The sequence below is a fragment of the Tigriopus californicus genome, chromosome 11 (genome assembly GCF_007210705.1).
Source record: "Tigriopus californicus strain San Diego chromosome 11, Tcal_SD_v2.1, whole genome shotgun sequence".
NCBI lineage: Eukaryota > Metazoa > Arthropoda > Copepoda > Harpacticoida > Harpacticidae > Tigriopus > Tigriopus californicus.
This window is the reverse complement of record NC_081450.1, coordinates 3,580,027-3,605,302: the sequence shown is the minus strand read 5'-3', so window position 1 is coordinate 3,605,302 and position 25,276 is coordinate 3,580,027. Positions and strand designations below refer to the sequence as shown.

At 42.3% G+C, this 25,276-nt stretch overlaps 1 protein-coding gene across 1 annotated transcript in view; it reads right to left on the bottom strand.

Moving 5' to 3' along the window:
- Positions 1–1,310: 1,310 nt before the first annotated feature.
- Positions 1,311–25,276, bottom strand: part of LOC131889772 (roundabout homolog 1-like) — a 38,471-nt gene continuing 14,505 nt past the window's right edge. The window contains exons 2-7 of the mRNA XM_059238946.1: positions 21,530–21,856; positions 18,152–18,305; positions 16,802–16,932; positions 13,121–14,232; positions 8,438–9,199; positions 1,311–2,494 (exon numbers count right to left, since the gene is read on the bottom strand). Of these exons, the coding sequence (XP_059094929.1) occupies positions 1,625–2,494; positions 8,438–9,199; positions 13,121–14,232; positions 16,802–16,932; positions 18,152–18,305; positions 21,530–21,856 (3,356 nt within the window). The 3' untranslated portion in view covers positions 1,311–1,624. The remainder of the gene's footprint in view (positions 2,495–8,437; positions 9,200–13,120; positions 14,233–16,801; positions 16,933–18,151; positions 18,306–21,529; positions 21,857–25,276) is intronic.

Genomic DNA, 25,276 nt, shown 5'->3' with positions numbered 1-25,276 from the left:
CAAACAATTCTTCGTGTCCACGTTTCGTGTTCGATCACGCTGGATAAACCATTTTAAATCTGCCTATTCATGTTAGGCAGGTGGGATAGAAACGAGGCATAATAACAACTCTTTTGAAGGCTCATGGAAGAATTGCGCAGTGGGTTTGCAAAAATCTGTGTCACGCAAATTCGGAAGTTTTATCCATTCGAAGGCGTTTGAAATAGCAGCCCAATATAAATTCCAAAGCTATTAGTCAATATTCGAAACTCATCCATTCTGACACGCCATGATCATTAGTCCAAATTTCAGTGGGGCTCTCAATTGTTCTGTAAACGATGCATCCATCGTCGATCGAATCCTATCCTACTGTGTACAGGGTGTAGGGTCACACTCCTCAAGAAGATAGTTGTATTTATAAGACCAGAAATGACATGAAAAGGTTGACCGTATTCTCTGTCAAATCTGACACACATTTATTCTGACCACAAATAAATGCATGCATTTCCTTTTTGAGGCACCCTGATGTGCATATACAAGCGTTCACACCGATTATATGGATGAGCTCAAGAGTGGAAAAGCAATCGGAATTGCTTGGCACTTGGAATATTACGGCAAATTGGGCCAACAGCAGTCTCCTTCCCTATTCTGCTCGTCCTTATCCTCCTCTGTCAATGACAGAGGCCGCAACATCCAAGACTCAACGAAATGGATGTCAATTGATTGGATTAACATGATCTCCAAGGATTGCTTCTTCTTGCCCTATTTTGATAATGATTCTCAAGACAACGAGGAAGGCAATCCTCAAGATCACAAACATCTGGGACGTCTTCTGCTAACCAGGCATCCAGTCAGATGAATTGCCACGAAGCTCTCCAATATACTGTAGGCCAGAGCTCGATTATTTGTAAGTATTTTTGTTTTATGAAGGGAAGACAATCCATAACATAATAAGCTTGAGTGATTGGTTTTTCATTATTCATGTCTTGAATTTTTAAGGCAATGGAAAGAAATATATCATGTAATTTACAATTAAATACAAATCTATTTTGACACGTTTTGTGCTACCTGTTTCAACTGAACTAATTTAGTGGCCAGAATATTTTTCAGTGTCTTTTTCTCAAATATTTGTGACGTAATATCATACGAATAAACAGACGGCGAATTATCAATAATATGACATGTCCCCTTCCTTCTCCCCTATTATGACCTTTGATATTGCCCAAGAAACATTTCTTTCTTTCAAAAACCTTGCAATGAGAGGTTGAGATTGACATGATGAATCATCGTTCAGTTGCAAGCGTAATAAATGGCAGCACTAATAATTGAGAATCATTTATTATTGACAAAGGTAACATAGTTCGTCGAGGAAATTCCCTAAGGATGTAATATTTATCAATACTGGTGAAACACGTGTGAGCATTGGGTCGTCCGAATTGGATCCTTATTGAAACGAGGGTTGTTAATAATTATCATCATGATTTGGTTTAGTATCACAAGAACCATGGGAAGAGAGTCAGGGAGAGGGAGGTTACAGTTGTTAGTATTTATGCATTAAGTATTGCTTTTCAGTGAAGACATAAAAAGGTTTGTTTTCAACCATCACTATCATAATTATTGTTGTCACATGTATCATGTACTGATATTATCTCTCTGATAACGACGAACCCGACAATGGGTCATCTCCTCCGTGATTTTGGAGTGAGGGAAGAATGAGCGGCTTCAATTGATTCAATGACTTGGGCGACTCGTCCTCATCCGAACAGGAATGACTCAAATAAGATTCAGGGTCCGAATCCACCGAGTATTCATGGCCCTGATTAAAGCTTGTGACGCCTTCATTCCCCCTGGTGGAGGGCTGCAAGGACTCATAGATACCCGAGGGCTGACTAGCAACATGATTGGTAGACTCATTCAACAGGAATGGCGTACTCTCACTATTAGAAAAAGTTGAACATGACGATCGGCTATTGCGGTTCTTCCTTGGGTGAACCTGGGCGGTGACAGCCTGCCCAGGGAGGGCCGGATAGGCGTCAGTTAGGCGCAGGGGCGGAGGCAGCTGATGCGTCAGCTGTTGTTGAAAAGCTGACCCTGCTGACGGGAAGCTGTATTCCTTGGGCTGAACGCGGTGGCATTTGCCCGGACTCATCTGACCGGTTTGAACTTGACGGGAGAGGTTGGAGTAAACCGTGTTACTCGCCTTGGGTTGGAATAGGTATTGGGGTGAGGGGACGAATTGGCCTTTGCCGTAAATATGAGAGCCTTGGTAGTTGGGCATAAAGCGGTCGTTGGTCTTGATCTTGTCCAAGGATACTTTGGCATAGGCCTGGACTCCGTTGTTACCGTATCGATAAGGGGATTGGCCATGATCAAGTTCGTCGATATTGTCGCAACTCCTGGCATCCCTGGCGTTCCTTTGGTAGATTTTGTGCCGCTTGTCACTTCTCGTGGTCCTTGAATGTAGCATTGGAGTCACGGACAGAGGCATGATGTACCGTTGGGATTTCAGGTTGACCTGCAATCAGAAGTGAGTGTGTCTATAAGATGACGAAGTATGTCAAGTGATTCCCAGACAATGCTTCACAAACGATCAAGCTCATCCATTTTTATGGGCGCCTATCGTAAGTGCCAAGTTTCTCGCTCCCCTCTTTTGCTTTTGTCATCATAATCACCAACCACTTTATGATTGGGAGCTTCCTCAAGAGTTGGCACATTTTCTTTAAAGAATCTCGAATCAATCAGGTAGCATAAAAACGAGTCAGAAGATGATTGAAAAATTCCTTTCTTAAAAGACACCCACGACACCTTTTTTTGAGTGTCGTTCGTCACCATGGCGTGAGCACAAAAAGTCAATCAAATCCTTCCCAAGTTTGAAGAGCAATAAGAATTTCATGAAGAAATAAAAATGGCACTTCAGAGCTCATACAAGCACTCCCGAAACGTAGTCGTCGGAATCATGCATTTTGCTTCAAGACAACCGAACTTCCTGCATTAGTCGAGGATTATCTCTCATGGAATGGTTCGACTCTCGCAGTGAATGGTATTCTCGCCACGTTGATCCGTCGGGTCCGCTTAAGAGAAGCGATTTACTGATCGGAATGTCTAACCTGGATTTGAATCTGGGGTAGACAACCCCAAGGAATGGTGTGAAATGAAGGGTTAAAGGTGATTTCAAGAAAATCATCCACCACATGGGAGACAGTCTGGTTTAAAATAAAAAAAAGTAGGCTACGAGTAAGCATTGCAAACTCATAGCCATTTAATCAGGTTCGTGAATCAGAATACTCGAAAGTGTTTTCATGCCGAGCAGCGATGCCAAGAAGCACTTTATCGCCAAAAAGCCAGCCGGAGGTTCGCATTCATGTGCAAGATGTTAATCTTGTCGAATGATTAAATGACCATTCAATGACTATGCAAGGTAATCATATTTTTTGGCAACCTCTGAAAGAGTAGATCTCCACGTGATCGATCGAGGGCAAGGGGAAAAACGCGTTTCCTGAAGAGAGGGAAAATGGACAATTTTTGCCTGAGCAGGGACATATTTCCTCTTGGGCTGACATCGACACACTTTCAGGGGTCTCTCACGTAAATAGCTTGCCAAACTTGATTGCGTCCAAGATGAAGATAAAGAAGTCGATATTTTGTGAGTTCCCGCTTCAATATTAAGATGGGTCTCTCTAAGAACACCATACGACTTACGAGAGCTCGATGGGGCTATCTCGATGGGTTTTCCCCCCCATAAACAAAGCTTGGGACAATATCGAGCTTGCAAACTCAGATCTAGACATAAAATGCGGGTATGGACTCCTTGAAACTGAATACAGCCCCAAAATTAGCGTCTGTCTTGTACCAACACAAGCATATATGACCTATTCTGCACGAGCGTGCTGACTTTTCTCATGCGCTATGTTTGCCATAGCATTATCATGGGATCCCGTTTTAATTTGCTACTTGTCTTTCCAACTCGAAACAATGAGAAAGACAACAAACGTATGCCATGTGTACTACAACGAGTCTACCATAGGATGGCTTTTAAAGCAAATTGTCTAGTTTGTTTCATCCCCTAAGTACTGGCTTGGCTGTTCAGAAGCAACCCCTTGTTCTAAGCAGTCCATGTTGGTGGGGGATCATGATCAAAAGAAAGAGCCCAGCGTACGTATTGCAGTAGAGTGAGAAGATGTGCAAAATCTGGGTCGTTATCAGCGAACCAAAACGAGTAGTAGACGTACGCACAGTGTGTATGTAGTCTTCGTCTTCGTCCTCCCTACGTCTCTGCATTTTCGTTCCATGGCTCATGGGTCCTATTTAGCCTTTAGATGCGCTTCCAGTTTGATACATCCAGTCAAAAGGAAGAAGGAAGTAACGTGGAACGTGGAACACCCGCGACCCTGTTATGCTTGATGAACTTGTACCCATCTCTCGTGGCAAAGGGAAAACGTTCCAAAGGGAGGTGGTCTCCTTTCTGGTTGTTCAAGATTCGTATCACTCCAAAGGGGATGGTTAATGACTCCTACTTCCTGAACTCATGTTATCTTCATATTTTTGGCCATGGAATAAATACTCCATGTTCGTTTAGCAATATTTTGATGCTTTGTATGTGGCTAGGGAATCGGCATTCCGGTCCAGAGAGCAGGAAGTCCTGGAAACTTTTCCATGGAAGGTGGCAAACTCTCAATCATCGTCAACGTTGCTAGCAACGCTGCACCTTTTTATGTGCCAAATTATGGCTAATACAAAATTGGGCCAGACATGTCATTACCCAACTTTTGAGCTTTTCTTAATTTGATGTGAACCCACAAAATGCGAAGCGTTCCGTCTCAACTCAAGGTGCATCACAAACGCAAGCGGATAAAAAAGGAATGCATTTTTCATCCGTTTTTCCCACCAAATCGATACACCATTCTAGTCGGGAGGTCCCTCCCTGTTACCCGCTGAAAAGCCCTATGAATGCATTTTGAGCTACCTAAAAAAAGCAGTATTCAAGACACACGTGGACAAGAGTGGGATCTAATCGAATTCCATGGATGTACGCGTACATCCAAGAGATGAGAGAAATTTTCCACTCCTTAGAGCAAGTTATTCTGCGCTTGAGGACCAATTCCAGCAGTCTTGTGCATGTCTTGAAATCTGCACTGACACCTTCCACCAGAGCATTTATCATCATAGAGCCCGTAAAGTCTCAAAATTTGTGCACAACTTGACAAGCAAGCTCAACGTTCGTTCGTTCGTTGGTAGGTTCGTTCACTAGTTCGCTCATTTGGGGTGGAGTCCCAATAAAAACTCTCATAAACCTCACATGCAACCCCTTCGTCTTCGTCGTCTTCTTTTGTCTCCAGCTTTTCGTTGGTGGTGGTTGCAAATGCATCATCCGCCACAATAAAGGCATCCAAATTTTAGGAAAATGAGAAAACTTGCTCGTCCCCGGATTCAGCAGCAGTGCCAAAGATTACTTGTACCAACATGGAAAAGTATTCCACAGTCAGCCCACATCTAACATTAGAATATCAATCACAGTGGCCATGGAAATATCTTATAATTTTACGTTTTATTAACAATCTATTCGCCAGGTAAATAAACATTGAAAATAGCCTCAAAATGCTTCCAACCAAGGTAATGCACCATAGCGCCTAAATTAAATTAGGGAGTCCAGATTGGCCACTTTTCCCTTGGCCTAATACTCGGGGATGTAGGAAGTGAGACCATTTTGGGGATTTATCTAGAGAAGTGGGGTAGTTCCTTCAGGGTCGAACTTCGACGACCATCGAACCATTACAAGGGTGGTTGGATAAGGGAAAAAAACTTCATGATTCCCCCTCTCGTCGTCCGTTCCCGATCCCCCTTTAAACAAAGGAGAAGAAATAGCAAAGCTGAATCTGCAGTTCCAACTTTCAAAGTTATGGAATAAGGAGAGCCATGGATCACCCGGGAAACGAACACGGAGAATTTACTCTACCGCCATATGTGGATGCGTTTAACTCTCATAGGTGGGCATGTGAAACTAAAAGGTCAATTGGCTATGTAAATATTTGGATTGCAGCACTAGTTTCTGGGACAATTTCCGGATTTTCACGCATCACTTCTTTTCATTTCCTACTTCTTGAAAACTATGCATTTTAAGAGTCTGCTTTCTTGAATTGCTGATTTCATTTTTACAACAGAATTATGAATATGCCACAGGGATTGATTTTTTTCATGCCTTAATATCGGTAAAAACTCCTTTCGTTTACAGTAGATTTTGATCTTGCTTGTCGAACTATGTTTCACAAGAGAAATGCCTCTCTTTTTTTGGTTCTGGACTCTGGGGGCATTTCTATGAATAACGTTCGTGGGCGTTTTGAGAGTGAATCCCGGACCAGTTGGTCGGACTTCGAGACAGAGAGTTAGGACCTCGAAATTTCCTGGGGTTTCTGGTTTCAATCAAGTTAACGACCAAATGGTGGCAAGCCACCCTCGCCCTCCTTGCTTTCCATGTTCCTCCTCCTTGCAGCTTCCTCCCTATTCTGGCTGCTTCTTTCTTGGAGCACTGGAACATTATATATCGGAAACTTTCCCCGAGAGCGAATTGAAACTTTCGACGAGCGAATCCGTCCTGGGAACTTCAAATCTGGGCCTCCAGCTCCAAACTCCAAGTGTTAACTCGTTCTTACCCAATGATATAGGAATAAGTTTGAACACGAGATTGGCCCCTCGAGGATCTTGGATTTAATTAGATTCATTGAGTGTGGAAGAAAAACCACCTCTTGCGATGTGATGTGATGTGATGGAAGAAGCCATTTCAAACATTGCACGGATCGTCTTGGGTGTTGAGCGACTCGATGGTTGGTTTGGCCCTCGTCCTCGAGGCAATATTTGGATGCGGGTGTTATACCTTCATCACTATCCCCCTCCTCATGCCTCCGCCAACCAGCAACCAGCAACCAACAACCAACTACTCCCCCCTTGAAAGACATATGGAGCAAAAGATATCTCTGCACGTTTGGAAGCGTCTCTGGATATAGGCGAAAAGACACGACCGAACCTGAAGTCCAGCTACACCGATGATATAAGATCTGGGGTAGATGTAAATTGAAAATGTGACATGCATCAGTTTCTGGGCTTGGGCTTATATTTAGATTAGACTCCGTTGAAACCCTTTTCGTTTGACGTTTATGCTGTGAATCTGTGGTTAGAGATAATGAACCAATTTCAAATGTGTGTGGCGGGAGTATCGTGTTGATTGAGGTGGAGGGGAATGAGCATTTTTCCCATTAGCTGGTGCGCGCTTTAGGGCTAAAAAAGACATTACTCCGAGCAATAAATTAATGTTGGATCGCGAGATCTTGGACATGTCTTAAACGGGCTCTCATATTTAGTTACTCTATCTCATAACCAAGCTTCTACTCAGTACAAAATTCTCGCTTCCAAGCAAGTAAAAAGAAAATCTAGTTTGCTCGTCGCAAAAGGCGTTAATTACATTATGAGCACCTTTACGACAAAACAAGATGGAGGGAGCTCTCAAAAAAAGAGTTATAAAACCAGTGGAATTGCCCCTGTTAGACTCATTTACGATTTTGTGGAGGAAGCGTGCTGCAGTGGGTATATCTCTTTATCGAGCTACAACGTACAGTAGAGTCCTACTTCAAATGGCTGATTTAGGGGACTTCGCAGACTTCGATGGGACCTGGGAGGGACGTTAGACCTCAAGAGTTGGGCGATTAAAACCAGCCCAAACTTTGTTGACGTTTCAAGGTCCAAATTAGATCCATTTCACGGCCTCTGGGTCCACCATTCCGTACCTCTCACTGCCAAAAGTTGCATATATTTATTCATCCATCCATCCATCCGTTCCAACCTAACCAAAGAGCATCATGTACTCAAGATCCAGGCAGATTTAATTGAAGGTCTGGATTTCACGGACGTAGCAAGGAAATCAAATTCAGGAGATTGGGAAGTGTCACCCTGGGTGGATCCAAAGCCGGGCTGTGCAAAGATCTAGGCCATCAATTTCATGCTCTGGAGAGCCTTAAAATTGGATCTCATTGCAAATTGGATCCCACCAATCTGGGCCGTGGATTTGTTTTGATTCGGCATAACTATCTCTTTTTTTCTATTGCCAGGGATCAATAATGTCCCAATTTAGGGCGCGATCCTTTTACTGAAGAGCGATCAGGCCCAAGTTCCCATCAAGACGTTCCATCTCACTCCCAAAAATGTCCTATTGTGGGGGAAGGCTCGCAAATCCTGCCTTCCTTCAACGCAAAAAGGCCAACGACCTTGGCACGATTGAGGCCAATAAATGCCAAAAACATCCCCTCTTCCCAAATGAACGGCAATCTCAAGGGAGTCCACACCCTCCGAATTGGAAATGAGCCTCGAGTCATTAGGCGAACTTCCCTTCATTTGTTTCCCTAAATATCATGAATATGAAACTATCTTGTGTACAGTATATAGTGCGCGATACAATGACGAATCTACTCACTGGAACGTTTCCGTTGAAGGCTTGCTGCCGCAGAATGTCCGTACTCGCGTAGGGCTCCAATTCGTCCATCCCATTATTGAGTGCATTCATTCTTTGCTGTTGTTTTACCAGGCCTTCATACACCGACGAGTTGCCCGAATTGAAAGTCCCGAGTTTGTGACGATCAATGTATGCATATTCGTTCTCATCCGAGTTGGAAGCAGACCCATTTCCGCTTCCATTCCCAGGGTTACGAAGGGTCGCCAGAAGTTTCTTCTCACTGCCATTCGAGCCCACGTCCTTCAGGGTTGCCGTTGGCCATCGCCGATCAATCCACAAGGGTTGTTGGGCTTTGGACAGTGAATTGGCCGTGCTCGAGATCATCATCCGGGATTGGGACACGGATGCATCATCAGCCGTATTGGCTGCCAGATAGCCTCCTTTGGCATGGGTGTGGGTCTTGGTGGCTCTTCGATGGTAATAGAGCATAACGCCCGATATCAGAATCAGGACAAATGCCAATGATCCTAGTAGAACAATCAGCCAAGTGTATCCAATGACATCAGAGGACGACGAGGACGAGGACAAGTGCCCGACCACCATGCTCGGGTCGAGCCTCAATTTGGCCGAAGTGAAGGGTCCCGCGCCCATCGTGTTGACAGCGGCAATTCTGACCGGATATTCTCGACCAGGTAGCATCCCTGAAACGAGCAGAATCACCTCGGAGACGTCAGGTTTCACCGTCACGTTGGCTTTGGACGTGCTTTGGTCTCGGATCTCGATCTGGAAGTGGACGAAGAGAAATAGGTTATTTTCTGTTTGAAAAAAAAGGTAACATGTCCATTGACACATCAGTCAATAGGTTCATTTCTCAAGGTAGATAATGATCACAGCCTGAGAGAGCCATAAAATATCGGCCCTCGGACCTCAGGTGTTGGAGTTCTCACCTTTTGGCTCGTTACCAATTTTCAATGGTACCCTCTACCATGGTGCTGAGTTGGATTCGAGTTTTCAGACCGATGTAGTCATCTTTGTAAATTTCTTGTAAGTGGAAAGTGTTGTGACAAGTCAATTCAAAGCCAAAGGAGGGAAACCCTCTGAGAAGCTCATTTAGAATTCCTTTGATTGAGTGGCAGGCCATAAGTTGTCGTTTTGTGTTCGGCCGACCTATTCGGTCCAAAAACTCAGGAGGAGCCGCTCATAAATTGGCTTAAAGGGGCAAAATTATATCTTTCTCAACATGTCTGGTATCCAAGAAGGAGCCAACTTTTCCCATCCATCTAGTACTAGTGTGTTTAGAGCCCTCTGTACCGATTCCTCATCAGCTCATCCTTTGTTAAACATGCGGCATGACTCGTGGGCAATGGGCACCCTCTCATTCCCAACTTCCTCCCCTAATCTATTGTCCAAACAATCCCCTTGACTTCAAAATCAGAGGCCAGTTTCCACTTTCCACCCTCACCCAAAACAATCCACCCCACTTGCCTGTCTCAGTTTGTCCCCTTATAGAGCCTGTTCGTTTCAGGGGGAGGGTGACGTCGATGACACATGGCTTGCCGCCGGAGAAAATGGCGAAAAAAAGCATTTGCATTTTTAATGAAAAAGGGATATTCCCGGATGATATGATCAAAAGTAGGCAAGTTCTTAGCAAATACTTGTTCAACTGGGGATATTTATACGCAGATATTTACCCAGCCATTAGGAATCCAACCCTTTTTTAGTGAGCTAATCCTAACAAAGATGACGATGACGGCAAAAAAGAAGGCGATCATCAAATATTCAATAAAAAGCCGAATAATATGCCAATGGAACTTGTGCCCAGTTCTCGTCATCTTGTGCTCCTTCTTCATCTTTTCCCTTTGATCAGACCAAACAAAGGGAAATGCAAATCAACATCGAAATTTCAGACGAGAATGGAGGGAGCAACATGAAATTTCAAATTTTGCCTCTGTTCACTCTTCCAAATTGAATTTCTTTCCCACAAGGCCCTCCCAAATTGAAACCAAAGGGAAGTAGATTCTGGAGTTTTCCAAATACATGCAATGAATAATCCATAAGCTCCAATTGATCCTCACCAGCCCTTATCATGGTCCAGCGGTGTGAGTGGTATGTTACATGGCAAAAAAATATTGGTGTTATAATTTGCAACGATCCCGCCCCAATGTCAAGTGGCCGTCATTTTTGGTTGGTAAAATACCGTTCGTTGCCTTTGGATCTCAACTTGCCAACTTATGAGTTGAAAAATATTTGGCGAAGGCGAGACGTGTCTTCAATAGAGAGCTGTTCAAAAAGAGAGACAGCATTCTTAGATTCTTTTTGAGAGCAGTGGTACAGTTTTCAAGAATCAAACCAAGATGAAAGTTCAGACTGAATTACTTTTCAAGGGAATCAAATTTCGGTAGTCAATAGTGCTTTAAAGAGCACAGACCTGTGTTACGTTTGCTTCTAAGGCAATTCATTTTTATGACTTGGTTTTCTAATGTCCTACACCCAATATGGATCTGTTTAATAGTTTCATTACATTCGCACTTTTTCAAGTTATTTGTGTCTTAATTGCTTAACATCTTAACAAAACGAGAACAAAAATGAAAGCTCTCCTTTGGTTCTCATGTTAACTAATGCATAAACAAGATCAAGATATACATGCCTCTCTCGTTTTGTTAGACCTCTATTTGTTGTTAGTAATTAAAGATGAAATGATCTAGCCCTGCCTTCCTAACTCATGCTTTGCTACACATCACATGAGATAACAAAAAATCGCCTCAATGGTAACGCTTTTCAAGCAAACACAATGAACAACTCTGAACAAAATATAAAGTTGATTCAGCGGCTTCGTTTTGAATTTTTGCTCAGGGCCGAGTTGAATTTTGCATTCCAATCATTGACATTGAGTTCGATAAGACTGGTCTTCTCCAATGAAGATGTTTATCAGCCACACCAAATTCTGGCGAATGAGGGCGTTGGAGGTTGTCTTATTTTGGCTTTGTAACGAGAACAGTCTCATCAATCACCAAATGTGCCTCATTACCGTACATTTACAATGAACCACCTCGCCTCGCCATCATTTGATTGATTCCCACCGCAATCATTTCCAATTTGGTGCTTTTAGCCGACTGGCTCTAAAAAGGGATCTTCGTACCTTGTATCATGATCCCAAGCAGATTCGTCTATGAGTGATGAAGTCATGAAAAAGTATGCTAATGAATATGAAAATAAATCACTCTTATGTGGTCATTTATGCTTTTGTCATGGAAATCCTGGCAAAAAAGCCTTACGGGCTCACTGAGCTCAGATGGCAGGCGCAACACTGATAGAAAAAGTACAACTTTTATTTCCCTCTTTTGTCGAGGATAAAGCGGCAAATTCAAAGGACACAATTGAACGTTTGCACAAAGACGATTGATTTTTAATGCTCAGGGAAGGTTATATATGCCATCATACTTACTCGCCAATGAAGATGACAACAGTCAACCGGAGACCAAAACTCATCAGTGTGGATTGCGCTAATACTTAAAATTTGGGCCGAGAGGAGGCTTTGTTTTTAAAGAATATTTTCAACCAATCCACCTTCACGAGCTTGACAGACAACAAAAGAAGCATTATTTTTTCTCTCCTCCTTCTCATCTTGTCTCTACGTTGATTTGGAGGCTTGATGAGCCAAGACGAGGCAAAGAGGGATTCTTCACATTTTTTTCCGTCTTTTGAATAGAACTGACTCTTCAAAGAGCGACGGGCGATGAATAGGGACCGACAGCGTTTAACGTCGATTCTAATTGTCCACATTTCCAACACCCAGAAATTACATTTCTGAGATTGACATGAATGCCCTGAAGATGATAAGGGGTCTCAATTCCATTACGAAAAGTCGAGCCTCACATGAAAATGTGCTGTGAATTCCTTTTTCTACATCGAATGTAGTGTTACAATTTGTTGTAAACGGGGCCTGTTTTCCGAAGCTGCCATTTCTGTTCGTTCATCCCATGTTCTTGGCAAAACAATTAAAAACCGTACAATTTACACGATTAGATTGCACTTTTCTTTTTTAACGTCAGCTCAAATTGGTTCTTCGTTTCGTTACATTTTTGTCATTTATCGATAAGTGTAAATGCATGGCTGATAGTGGACGAATACATGCACGTTTTTTATCATCCTTCCTCAGATGGGCTGATACTTACCTACCTAAATGTCTTGGCCAGATTAACCATTAAGAGAGATTAGGCATTTGAGAAGCTACCAGTTCGTCCCCCAAGTGGTTCTGGATTTTTTTTAATATCTTTATTGGCTAGTGATGCTCCTCATCAAAGTGTATTTGAATGTTATCGAAAGAAAGGTCGTTTGGGAGTCAACATGTTGTGACAAAGGCGACACGGCGACAAGAGAAGGCAAATGTTCCCTTGATTAGAACCATCTAGGTCAAGGCTCGAATGAAAGATCATTTATTAAGCTGAGAGTTGTTTCCCCTCCTCCCCTCTTCCCGTTTCGTCTTTTTTTCCTCGCAACTGTTCCACTCGGTCCTAGTGTTCCCAATCTACTCGAATGGCCTTCAGGTCTTCAAGCCAAGAAAAGTAGGGACAAACATATGGAAGAGTCATGTCGCAGTCAACTTTGCTTTGGCCCAGTTTTGGCCTTTCCAAAGGTAGGATACATGTAATATACTGAGTCTATAGAGCCATCCTGTCCACCTTGTCCGTGAAAGATTCTTACCTGATAACCCAGGAGAAGGCCATTATGATCCTCATTGGCCAAAGGACCCCAGACGAGGAAGGCCGCGGTCGCATTGACCATTTCGGCCTTGATGAGCGTGGGTGGAGACGCGGGCACATCTTGATGAGTCCTGACCCTGGCCATATGGGACGGGAGGCCGACCACATGGTCATAAAAGGGCTGTATAAACACTTCATACTCGACGTACTCGCCCAGGCTGTGGATGGCAAATGAGTCTTTGGTGGCCGTCTTGAGGCGAACCACTTCAAAGTCTTCATAACGGTCCGTGCGTCTTTGCCGATAGAACAGTCGAATTCCCTCCGTGTACAACTTCGTGGCCGGAAGTAGAGGTGAGAGCTCCCAGTTGACCTTGATCGAGGTGGGTCCAAGTGCTATGACCTCTAATGATCTCACACTTTGCTCAAGCAAAGCCAGTCGTGCTTGATCTTCATCGGTTCTCGGCTCAGACACGGCCAGATATTCTCTTGTGTGGTCCAGGGATGAGGTGTCGTTAAGATCCAGTGGATCATAGATAACCACGTGGGCTCTGGCCATAAACGACCCCACTACATTCACCACGGAGCACACATAATGGCCACTATCGGCCACACTGGGCTCCTCGATCTTCAGGGCTCCGTCACTGGTCACGTACATGTTGTTGATTCGCATCCCGGGCATGATCATGACCGGCTTATTACGACCTTTTTTCATGGTCACATTGCTCTCGAGGGTCCAGAACAAGGCCGGTTTGGGAGTACCAGTGGACAGACACTCGAGGGTGACGGGCTCTTTGCCCTCGGCGTTGACCACGTGGGCTTGAGGTTTGACTGAGATGACCGGTTTCTCTCTCACTGCCAATCTAGCCGAGGTCACGATCTTACCCATGGCATTGGAGGCCTCGCAAATATAGGTGCCTTCGTCCGACGGATGGACACTCTCGATGCGAAGGCCACGGCCATGAACGATCTTGACCTTGTTGATGTCTATGTCCTGGCCTTCGCGACTCCATTGGATGTCGGGAAATGGATCTCCTTTAGCTTGACAGGTTAAAAGCACATCTTCACCAGCCAAGGCGTCAGTATTCTGAGGTCTTGTCAAAAATGTGGGCGGCTCTGTAATGGATGGAAAAAGAAATGATTATTTCACGCCCTTGGTGGCCGTACACTTGCCAGAGAACGAAACCATTGAATCGTTTCTCGAATGGGGTGTTCAAATTTATGAGGCCTACGTAGGGCTTTGGCTAATACCAAGGCATATTTCTTCCCCTTTACGCACATTCTTCGGGGAGAGGAAGCAAGGCCAGCCAACTTGTTCCGAAGCAAAATGATTAGGGCTCCATGTTTTAGCAAATTCAGCCAAGGGCCAGAATTTGATTACAGAATTGGTTTTGTGTACTTTCCCTTTGAAAATATAACACGAATTGTTGTGGTTGGTCAATCATACCACTGTAAAATAACTTGACGGGTAACCCTGGTTTTTCCATTTTCTGCTCTTCTCCAGAAATGCCGCGTTGGATCAAAATAGACTCAGCCAAGTGGAACGAAATAACAAGGTCAAAACCTCTCCATTTTATGTAATAGAAAGTGGCATACCCTCAAACCCAAGTAAGGAGAAGGCACTTAAGCTAACAATTTCCTTACAATGACAACTGGGTCTTGGAAACTTGTGATCCCACCAAAGAGAACCCCCCTCAGCTGGGGCCTCCTTGGGACAATAAGAGACCCATCCATCTCCAGAGAACTTTCTCTTGAGCGAAAGTGTTCCATCCAATGAACTGACGGAATCTCAAGGGTGGTTACTGGCTAGTAATAGCTAGCTAGTATTCTTCCACTATCATCAACTTTTAGAATATCGTTTGGCTTTCGCAAGGGCATTTGCAAATTCACGAAGCCAACATCAATTGGAAGTTGTGAGTGGGGCTCAACCCTCTCAATTTTAGCATCCCGGGGTTTATCACTGTACTAGAAGGACCCCAATGGGCAGTCTCTCACTGGCCTTAGTTGAGAATGAAGAGAGTAAAAGACCTTCTTTTTCATCCTCTTCCCTACTTTTCACGATGGAAGTCTCTTGGGGTCCATGTCAAGTTGGGGCAAATGGCCAGAAGCCAGCAAAAAGAAAAAGTTTCATTCGATCTCCAGGGAAATACTCCACTTTTTGGACCCACTTCCTGGTTCCTGGTTCATAACTCGGTCCGACTGACTCGACAACTGTCTGACTGTCTGACTGACTGGTTGTTTCGAGCTATTTGTCTATTGGAGTTACCCAAGCACTTTGGGGGGTCTTGCTCAATCTGGTAGTTTGAATGGATTTCCCGATATTTGGGCTTGGGCAAAGTCCGAAAGACGAGCGAGAGCGAGGCTTGTGTCATCAAAGTGCTATTATGTAAATTGTACTTGAACCCCGAGGCATGACGAGGTCGCCTCTGACTTTGTTCTCCTCAAGATATGCATGAAACTCAATTTTGAGACAGAAGCATGAGTAATGAACTTATCTCTTGTTTCAGTACAGACAGCACAGAGTGGCGAGGGGAGTTCTTTTGAGCTCAATTTCTTTCAACCATCCACCACTCCTGCAGAATGCTGTGGAGTATCTACACTTGGTATTGTGCAGTCCGTGCGAGTACCGAGATAAGTAAGAGGGAGGGGCGAGGGACTTCTTGGACAACTCAATTGAAACCTGGAACTTTTACACCTCTTTCAAATTGGAATTACATGGACTCAGCCCTGAAGCTACGGAGCTTTGGAAAGGGATACGGAGGCTTGGGAGTATTTGCTCATATCATGGAGTACGTATGTATGTGCACTTCGACGAAAAAGAAGATCAAAAGACTTTTTCCCCCTTTCCGCCATTTAGCACTAATGCTGGCTGGATAAAAAGTCAGACGGACTTAAGGTGTTGGAACCTGAAACCAACACCCTCTCGTTAATCAATGGAAGAAGAGAAAAAACATCGAGGTAATGTAAGTACAATGTAGTTATTGCTAAAGAAAGTTTGTTCGATAAAAGTTATCCGAACGGTCAAACTTGATAAAGATAATGAAATGGCTAGCTGATATGGTTCTTGAGTATAAGGTTGGTTAGGAATAATATTGCAGTGATTACAAAGTTGCATAAGTATGCTTTGAGACTATTAAGTGGATCGTCTAATAAGTAGAATCGTCATTACAAAAACTTTCAACTCAGCATTTTATCGTTTGCTTTAGATTTTACGGTGACTTCGAAAGCTATCCCACTTGTTGGTCATAACTGTGAAAAACAGTGTTTGCCTGAAGTTTAGACTGAAATGTGGATTAACAATTTGAATGGGCGACACAAGACATCACTTTATGGATTTGCCATTAGAATTAGATAAGACCATGGAGACTGCTAATAAATACTATTGAAAAATGTCGAGCATTAATTAACTATTTACTCCCGTCATTTGATTTACTTATTTCCAAACTCATCGGTATCTGAGCTAAGATCGGCAAGATCCAAATTAAGATAGCAAAAATCTCTGGGAGCATTTTAAGCATTTATACATGTGAATGCATATGCAGCTATTGAATATTGATGAAAGTGGTTAGCAGTCTAATCCAATAGGTAAAAGAGGTTTTCTAAGTAATTTAGATCTTCCAAATGAAAAAGTGGTCCAATAATACTTTGATTGACTTAGAAATGATCCCCAAAGAATTTGTCTTACCATAGACTTTCAGGTGAACAGTGTCGGTTTCTCTGACTGAGACCTTATTGAAAGCCGAGCACTGGTATTGGCCTCGATCTTCCTTAATTATGGGCGAGAAAATCAAATTTCCCCATTCATCAATCCGGATCCTGGAAGCAAAAAGGGGGAGAAAATGGTGCGATGAGCAAAGTTAGTTTGGGTATTTTTTTCTACCGGGAACCGAACACAAGGGGAGTGTTGATCCGGATAAATTGGATCAGAAAATGGCACATTGGAACTTGGGCCGTCTTTATTCGTTTGTGCTCAGGAGGGACGGGAGCCTCCATAAAGCATTGAGAGGTACCCAATAAAACCAAAAGAATGTGATGGAAATTGCTCCGAAGAACACGTCTCACGTGGATTAAGGTAGTCCAATTATCGTGGAGGCCCTTTTTGTGGGCATCAATTGGCCCACTCAAAACGTTTTTTGTGGCGTGACTGTGAGATAATTTGATTAGGAAATTCCTTTTTCTTCATCTTCAACTTTGGAGGGAGAAATTGGAAGGGACAATTTGAAGGCTCAAAAGGGCAGAAGTTTGCCTTCTTCTTCTGGTGGTCCTCAATCAGATTGGGAAAATTATGGTCTTGTTTGGAACCAACAAGAAACCATTCTTGGATTTTTATGCCTTTTTCAAGTCTTAGTCTAGAAATTGTCCTAAGACACAATTATAAGTGTTCCCAGTCCAGATGAAAAAAAAACATTGTTCCAATTAAATCGTGGCAAAGTTCTAAATAACGACATTCTAAAACAGGAGCAGAATGATCGTTGGCCAAGCAATATATAGTGCTCTTTTGAGCCAAGGCATTTCATATAACGACGTTATAATCGAACCATTGGTTTATTTATCTCATCCTCTAACCGGTCTGATCCTCTGGCTTTGTGCCAAGAAAACCGAGAAATATTCAATGCACAACAAATGTACCTTTCCAAGTTAGAGAAGAGATTCTTCGTGAGCTCAAAAGTAATCCATTGGCCACACTCGGAGACACAATTTGAAGTGCATCCCAAGTTAAGAGATCAAAGCCCGGAACCATTTGCCAGCTAGGATTGCGCCTCGTACCTAACAAGCCTTACTTGGGCACAAAATGACCGAAAATCGTGCCTGATCCTGGCAACCCTGAGGCAGCTAGCTCCGAACTTGAGGCCGATTTGGATGCGGAGTCAATGATCGCAATTTGGCGTAAATGCATTCGGCAAATCGATTTGGAGACTCTTTGAACTCGTCGTCCAAATCAAAACAAGCGATCTCGTATAGCCATTTTGTGTGTCAAGATGCCATTGAAATATAAATGCTTCGGCGTCATGCATCTTTCAATGTTGGCACTCACCGTTTGGACGAGGATAAATCCAGCATCTCTCCATTCTTCTTCCACCGAATCACCGGGTTGGGATTTCCCTTGGGAGGTGAGCATTTCAGGATCACTTCCTCGCCTTGGCTGGCATCCGTGTCCGATGGACTCACTCGGAAGTCATCACGCAAATCTATGGAGCGAGAAAATAAACGATGCTTCAGTTCACTTTAATCCGTGTTTATGCATGGAATGACATCAAACATCATCAAACGAACGAATGAACAGCATCATCTCTCGTTCCAGCCTCGCTTGAAAAACAGTTTTTTCAACCCAGATCGGAAAAAGGTCTATTTTGCATTTCCTCAGTTTTGGAAAACAAAATAGAAAAGTTGCGAGTTCATTGGTCAAGACTGATCGATGGCTGAATTCGACTTTTGAAGTAATTGCAAGACGTATGTATAAGTGCTGATAAGAGTTATTTTTTCTTCTTAATTTCTAAGTTGAGAGCAATCCGATCTCGGTTTCTGCTTTGGTATATAGCTAATCATTTTTTTCTTTACTCCTTTCTTTCATTAGATACGAACTTAAGATTAGTTTCTATTTTGTGGAATGCTCTCCCTTCACTTATTAACTGATTTGTTTCTGTCTTTAAAGTCACATCAATCAATTCCCAAAAGATAGAAGGACCCTACTCTCAGTGTTGCAAAAAAAGTGTGTTTATTTGCACCCACGTATTTCCGCCATTAACTGGCATTTTTGTTAAGGATCGCTGTAATCTGTTTTTTGTTGCTTGGTGACAACCAGAAATGGTTTGTCGGTAATGCTTTACTTCACTGCTTTACTTCATTCCTAAAAGGGGACGATGATTTACCTTTGCTAATCCGTTATATATTGGAATTTGAAACGGTTGAAACTTACTTTAATTACAAATATACAAAAAATGCGTTAGTCTGAAAGCAAAATACTTAGAGCTCGGAATAAAGGTAGAAAATATCAACAAAAAGGTAGTAAAATTAGCCATAAAAAGTTAAAAACATTAAAATTTGCCCTAAAATGTAAACATTAGTGAGAGCAATTTAAATGACAGATCATTTTCATTAAGATAATTTCTTTTCAAGTTGAGAGGTCGCTCTGAAAGTATATAATTGTAGCATGAGAGGGAGCGTTTCTACATGAACGTTTACTAGGGAGCAAAGCTTTAGCTTCTCTACATCAGCAGGAATGACATCACTGGGTAATGTGCACCCTTTACCTAGAAATACGGCCTATTTTATCTTAACGCTTTTCACAAAGGGATTCTTGGCCAACAATAAATTCATCTTTCGTGGTTTGCAAATCAAAAAAAAAGATTCAATCCTCCCAATATTAAGCAAATTTAGACGGGTTTTATTGAGGCTTGGCTCCTTTTTTTTCATTGCAATGCCTGTTTTTTTTTGTTTTCATCCGGGATTTTTTTCCTTTACTCTATTTTATCTAATTTTATGCTTGAGTGGACAAAAAAAAAACCATAAGCCTGAAAACCGCCCAAAAACGGTAAAAAATGAGGTTTGAGGTTTTCAACTTGTTTTGCTAGCTCTAATCTCGGCCTCTCATTTTTAGTCATAATCTTTCACGCGACGGAAGCGTGGATCTTTGAAAGTTGTCATATCTTTGGATTATGCCATTCCTTAAACAATGCATTAAACATAATTAATCGTTGTGTCATGAATCTTTGCCAATGTGATTTATGCTTGCCGTCCCAAGAAAAAATCACTCTTGGGCAAATTAAGTCGGCTATGGTACAAAAACAAAGATGCATATATGTAGTACAACATTAATTTCATAAAGCACGGACAAAAGCGAGGCCACCAGATCCATTTGCGCTCGCCAAGTCAGCTTCAATTCCATCTCTGATCTCGTTTTGGACATGTAGCAAACAATTCATGGCCAATAAAAAGTCGACCCATCCGATGAACACACAATTCTGACTTTTGCTTTTGACCGTTTTTTTGGGGGGGTGGCCCACCAATCGGGCCAGAAGAAATGCATCACTGCACATTCATTCAAGATCAAGTCGGACTGACAACTTTCCCGTTCTGCGAAAGGATCGGCCTCACTTCCAACTTCCAACTCTCTGTGCGTCTTAAAAAAAGGCCAATATTTCCACCAACACAGTAATGCACGTGCAAAAAAATGGCCAGAGTTTCTGCGATTCATTTTGCACGCATGACTTTTTACCACAGTTCTTTCAAGAATAAGGCTTCTTTCATCTAGGTCGACCACGAATTATTCTGACTTGGAAAGAAGGTGCGATCTCTAAAATTTGGCAAAATACCTTATTGGTCCCGACAATCTGGTTTGACCTGACATTCCTCCAAACTAGGACCTTAGAATTTCTAAATCAGGTTTGAGTGATTTCGAGCATCTTTTTTCGGGTATAATAATTGAAGTTGTCCAGATGGAATCGTGTTTGGGATTGAGAAAAACTAAACGGGATCATTTATGGGTTTTTAAAACCTCTCTTCCATTGTTTGACTTGTCAATCAAATCGTCAGTTCAAAGGCAGCAAATCATTGCATGTGTCATTGTGAGTTTTCTCGATAAGAAGGGCCCATTTGTGCACTGTTTATTTATCCCGGAGCTCAGATTCTCGCTCAACAAGGAGTTCTCCTATTGTTTTGAAGCCATTTGCACCCAATGACAGTGACCAGAATCAGGGGTTTTGACTTGAGCTCATATTTGCCGAGCACTTCTCAGTTTGAACTGGGAATTCTCGAGTGCATGCCAGCAGAACAACTTACTGATAAGGGCTTAGTCAATCATCGGCAATCGAGTTCGTAAAGTTGACGCCAAACGTGTTGATCCGTAATTTTTAAAAATGTTTATAGCTTCATATTCAAAATGAATCGAACAATTTATCAGATGGTAATCAGAACAAAATGGCAAACATGATTAATTAAATATTATTACTTCTTTCAAAGGCCTCTCTGTATCATGAAAGTTAAACAAAATTATAATTGCAGCAAAAAAAAACAATATCGGAATTTTCAACTTTAATTGAGCCACTATGCTGTGAATGAATGCAATTGACCTTTTTCCGTCAGTCAGCAAAGTCGGATGTACGGTACAGCAGCACTATGCTGTGAATGAATGCAATTGACCTTTTTCCGTCAGTCAGCAAAGTAAATGAAAAGTCGGTCGCTCGTAGACATTAAGTTGTAAAAGAAGGTAACAATCGATAATTGGTTATATGAATGTGCTGAGTAACAGAGAACACAACACTGACAAATGCTGTTTGAATATTATTCTCTAATTCCTGTTCAACGTGAAAATCAAATGATAACCGGATTTATCAACCTTTATAAGCAAAGTAGAATATACATTCACATCAACATAAGTTGGAACTGTGATGTACGTCCTTGAATAATAACTCACAAGCAATGTCCATGGTTGCATTCGTGCTTCGTGCCACGCCCTCGGTGTTCTTGGCCACACACCAGTACACGCCCCCATCTTGTTCCTTCTTACTTTGGACCGCTCGAAGAAAGAAGAGGGATCCATCGGGTAGAAGGATCCGATGGGAGGACGGATCTTGAGGCGCGGCCAAGACGCGCTCACCGTTGCGGAACCACTCGATAGTGGGTTTGGGCACGCCTTTGCCCTTGCATTTTATGGTCACGGGTTCGTTTCTCTCCACTGTGATGTCTAGTGGATGTTCCACTATGATTGGTCCTTCACCACATTGGACCAATTGGAACAGACCTGCAAGAGAGATGAAATGTGCATGTGTACATATAAGGACGTTGGAACACTCGGTGCCAAGAACCCGGGGATGTTTGAGTATGCAAAACCTCTTCTCATTTCCTTAGCAAAACATTAAACACATATCTTTTTGGCAAGACTTTCACTGGCGTTCTTTTCCCCCAGGAAAGTTTGGGCCCATCTTTTGGCAAGTTTTGCTTGAAATGATGTTGTTTTATTGACACTTGTCGTGCTTAAGTTTGCAAGAGAGTTGGGCTCTCAGAGAGACAATATGAGGGAAATATTACGCATTTAAAGCTTCTCTGGTTGCATTAAGAGAACTTGATCCATTTTAAAAGACTTTTGGTTTCTCTGAGAACAACAACCTTGGCCGCAATATGAATGTGAAAGCTCTTAATAGGTCCAGAATAAGCATAAAAAATCATCTTGAGAGCAATTCTTCATAATCCCCCTTTTTTCTTGGTTCTCTCTCTTTTTAGGTGCTTTTTTCACGATTAATTGATTGTGCTACTTCTTCACGAACAGAAAGAACATCTCCGTTGTTATATTTCATTGCCCAAGTAGTATGCTTTTTATAAATGAATTTTTTGTAAAGAAAAGCGGAATGAAAGTAGAAAGAAGTTTCGCCTTTTTAATGAAACGTTTGAACGCTTCTTAACAAGTTCAGATTATGTTTAAGGGTGGAATACATCTACAGATTCCAAGGCAAAAATTGAAATTACGATGAACTTAAAGCTGCCTTTGAATTAAACCATAGAACTTTTAATATCAGCAATGTTTCCAATCGAAAAAGAGGCAAAAGCAAAAAAGGGGTGTGCTCCAACGTGCAAACATCATTTTTTTTTTTTTTTTTGAGCATCTGTCAAGCTATTGATTGAATGCGCCATTTTAAGATTCTCCTCAAAGAAACGGGGAGAGGGCACAAAAACACGTGCTTCATTTGAAGTAAATCTCGAACCATTTTCCCTCTCCAAAGCATCAAAGTAAGGCCTCCAAGTCTCTGGCGGGTTCTTGGACAAAATGACCAGGGTGGCCACAAAAAGGACAACGCTACCACCCTTACGTATACGTACGTAGTATACATTCTACCCACTTCAAAGGCAAATGCACAAAAAAGTCCCCCAAGGAATTTTCTCCTTTCTCGAGACTCAAAAAAGAGATTGTGAGCTTTGATTGACAGCTCCCACTTGATGACTTGACGAAAGTGCCACAAAAACTCAGTGACATGAGATTACCAAGAAACTCGGGCGTCACGTCAAAGTCAAGTGGCCTTCGACAACAACCCAGCCACGAGAAAGAAGGATGGGCTCGCTCTTGGGACAGACACAAGGGACCAAAATCACAATCCAGTTAAGGGGATTGTGGAAATCGATGGAATACAGTGAACAAGAGTCCAGAGCTTCTTTGTTCATTGAATGTTATCCTTTTTTCTCTTCTTTTAGTTTGATGTAGTTTTGATTCGCACAGCAATTTGATGATGACTTATTAACATGTCTAGGGTTTATACATGAGTTTTTATTGTCACCACATCTGGCAATTATGACTTCCGACAACTCAATTTGAACACATGGCTTCTCCGTTTGAGGTTGAGTAGTCCTTTTCATTGAGCGGAGACAGCGCCCTCTGCTTTGTCTAGGTATGGACAAACAAACGTAGAAACGAGAGAACACGCTCTAAGATGCTAAATTTTATCAAGTGATCGTTCGATGAACAATTTAGCGGTAAAGTATCGTGATACAATGAATAATCCAACAACTCATCTGGGAGACCTTTCAAATCCTCTATGGGTAACATTCCGAGTTATTATGACATGATAAATAAGAACTAAAGAGGAAGCTGCATACTGTACGGTTGATAATAGAAGAAGACGCATGCAATCATCATTTCTAACAAACTAGGAGCACAAAGTTCTTGATGACTAACTTTAAAAACATCTCTTTCTCTAGATTTAAATTCAGTTTTAGGGCACTTTAATGAAAGAAGGTGACCACAAAAAGTCGCTGGTATGCTACAAGTATTCAATATATAGCTCCTTGTATATTTCAATCTGGAGGTAAAACTTGTCTATAATTGTACTCTTTTAGGATTTGAAAGGTCTCTCAGAAAAGTTAGTGGTCCATTTATGGTGTTGGAATGTATCAAGAATTAGTTGTTCAAATCAGACATCTTATGGAGAGCGTACTCTCTTTGCTTTTACGTTTGTACCCGTATGTCCGCAAAGAGAGAAGGTAAAGGAGAATGAAGAATGAAAAGGACTGTATGGTTTTATCATAAATCATCGGTCGTAGTTTTTGCTTGTGATATCATTTCAAATCATTGCAATAAGTATCTACTGTCATTTCATTGAAGAACAATTCCATAAAGTTGTCATGTGAAATAGTATCAGGGTCCACACACGTCCAGAATATGAAAACAAAGCATATTTCTCTTCGCTACTCAAGCGCTAGTTAGGAAATGTGCCCGTTTAAACTCCTAATGACATTCATTTCTAGTGTTCAGCTCATACAAAGTGTGTCCATTAACAACTAGCGTGCAGTCCGCGCTCACTCGGAAATGTTCGCTATTCTTTTAATGATCTGCAAAGTCATTACAACTAGGGCTTCCCCCTTCATAATCCCACGACCACTTGAACCCCATGGAAAATATGGTTTTCAAACACATGTTTTCAGACATTCCGCAGAGCTTGATTTCTATGTTGCCTCATCGTGGCAAATCGGCCTGACCTTGAGCTGGTCTTGGTGCTTTGAGGGCTCAAGAGTTGCTGATGACAAGAAAAGAAATTGGGTGCAAGCCACAGGCCCCAATCCCAGAAACACAGACTCCCCTTTGAGGGCATTATTGTTATTATTACGGCGAGAGAAAGCCTCTTTGTGTCTGTGCTGACGAGATTCTGTCCAAGTCAGACCCCGATCTTTGCAACTCCCACACACATTCATCCACATCATGAGCAAAAGCAGCCATATAAGACACCAGATGAGAACCTCGGGATGGAGACTTATTTCATACACACAAAGGATGGATCAAGGTTGATCATATCGATGGGGGATTTACAGATATATCAAACTATATATCTATGTGAAGCTTGATACAATTAACGAGAGTAATTTGCATTTTTGGTTTGTTTTTTCACGGGCTTTTCCCAAACCGCTACAGAGAATGTAATCCCCAGTAGATTGCAGTGAAGAACGGGTATCGACGACCAGAGAGCTTCGAGAACTGATATTCAGAGTACTGTACGAAGGCGATTTCTGGTTGGAACAAGATCTTGAGTACTTAAGTATTCCCCCACATTCCAAGTAACTCCTATAAAATAGTCACCCTTAATTTGAAGATCCAGCCACTGAAATGCACATTTTGGGGTTGATATGTGGTGGTGTTCAGAATGGAATGAAACGAGATTTCATCCCAAGATCTCGCCAA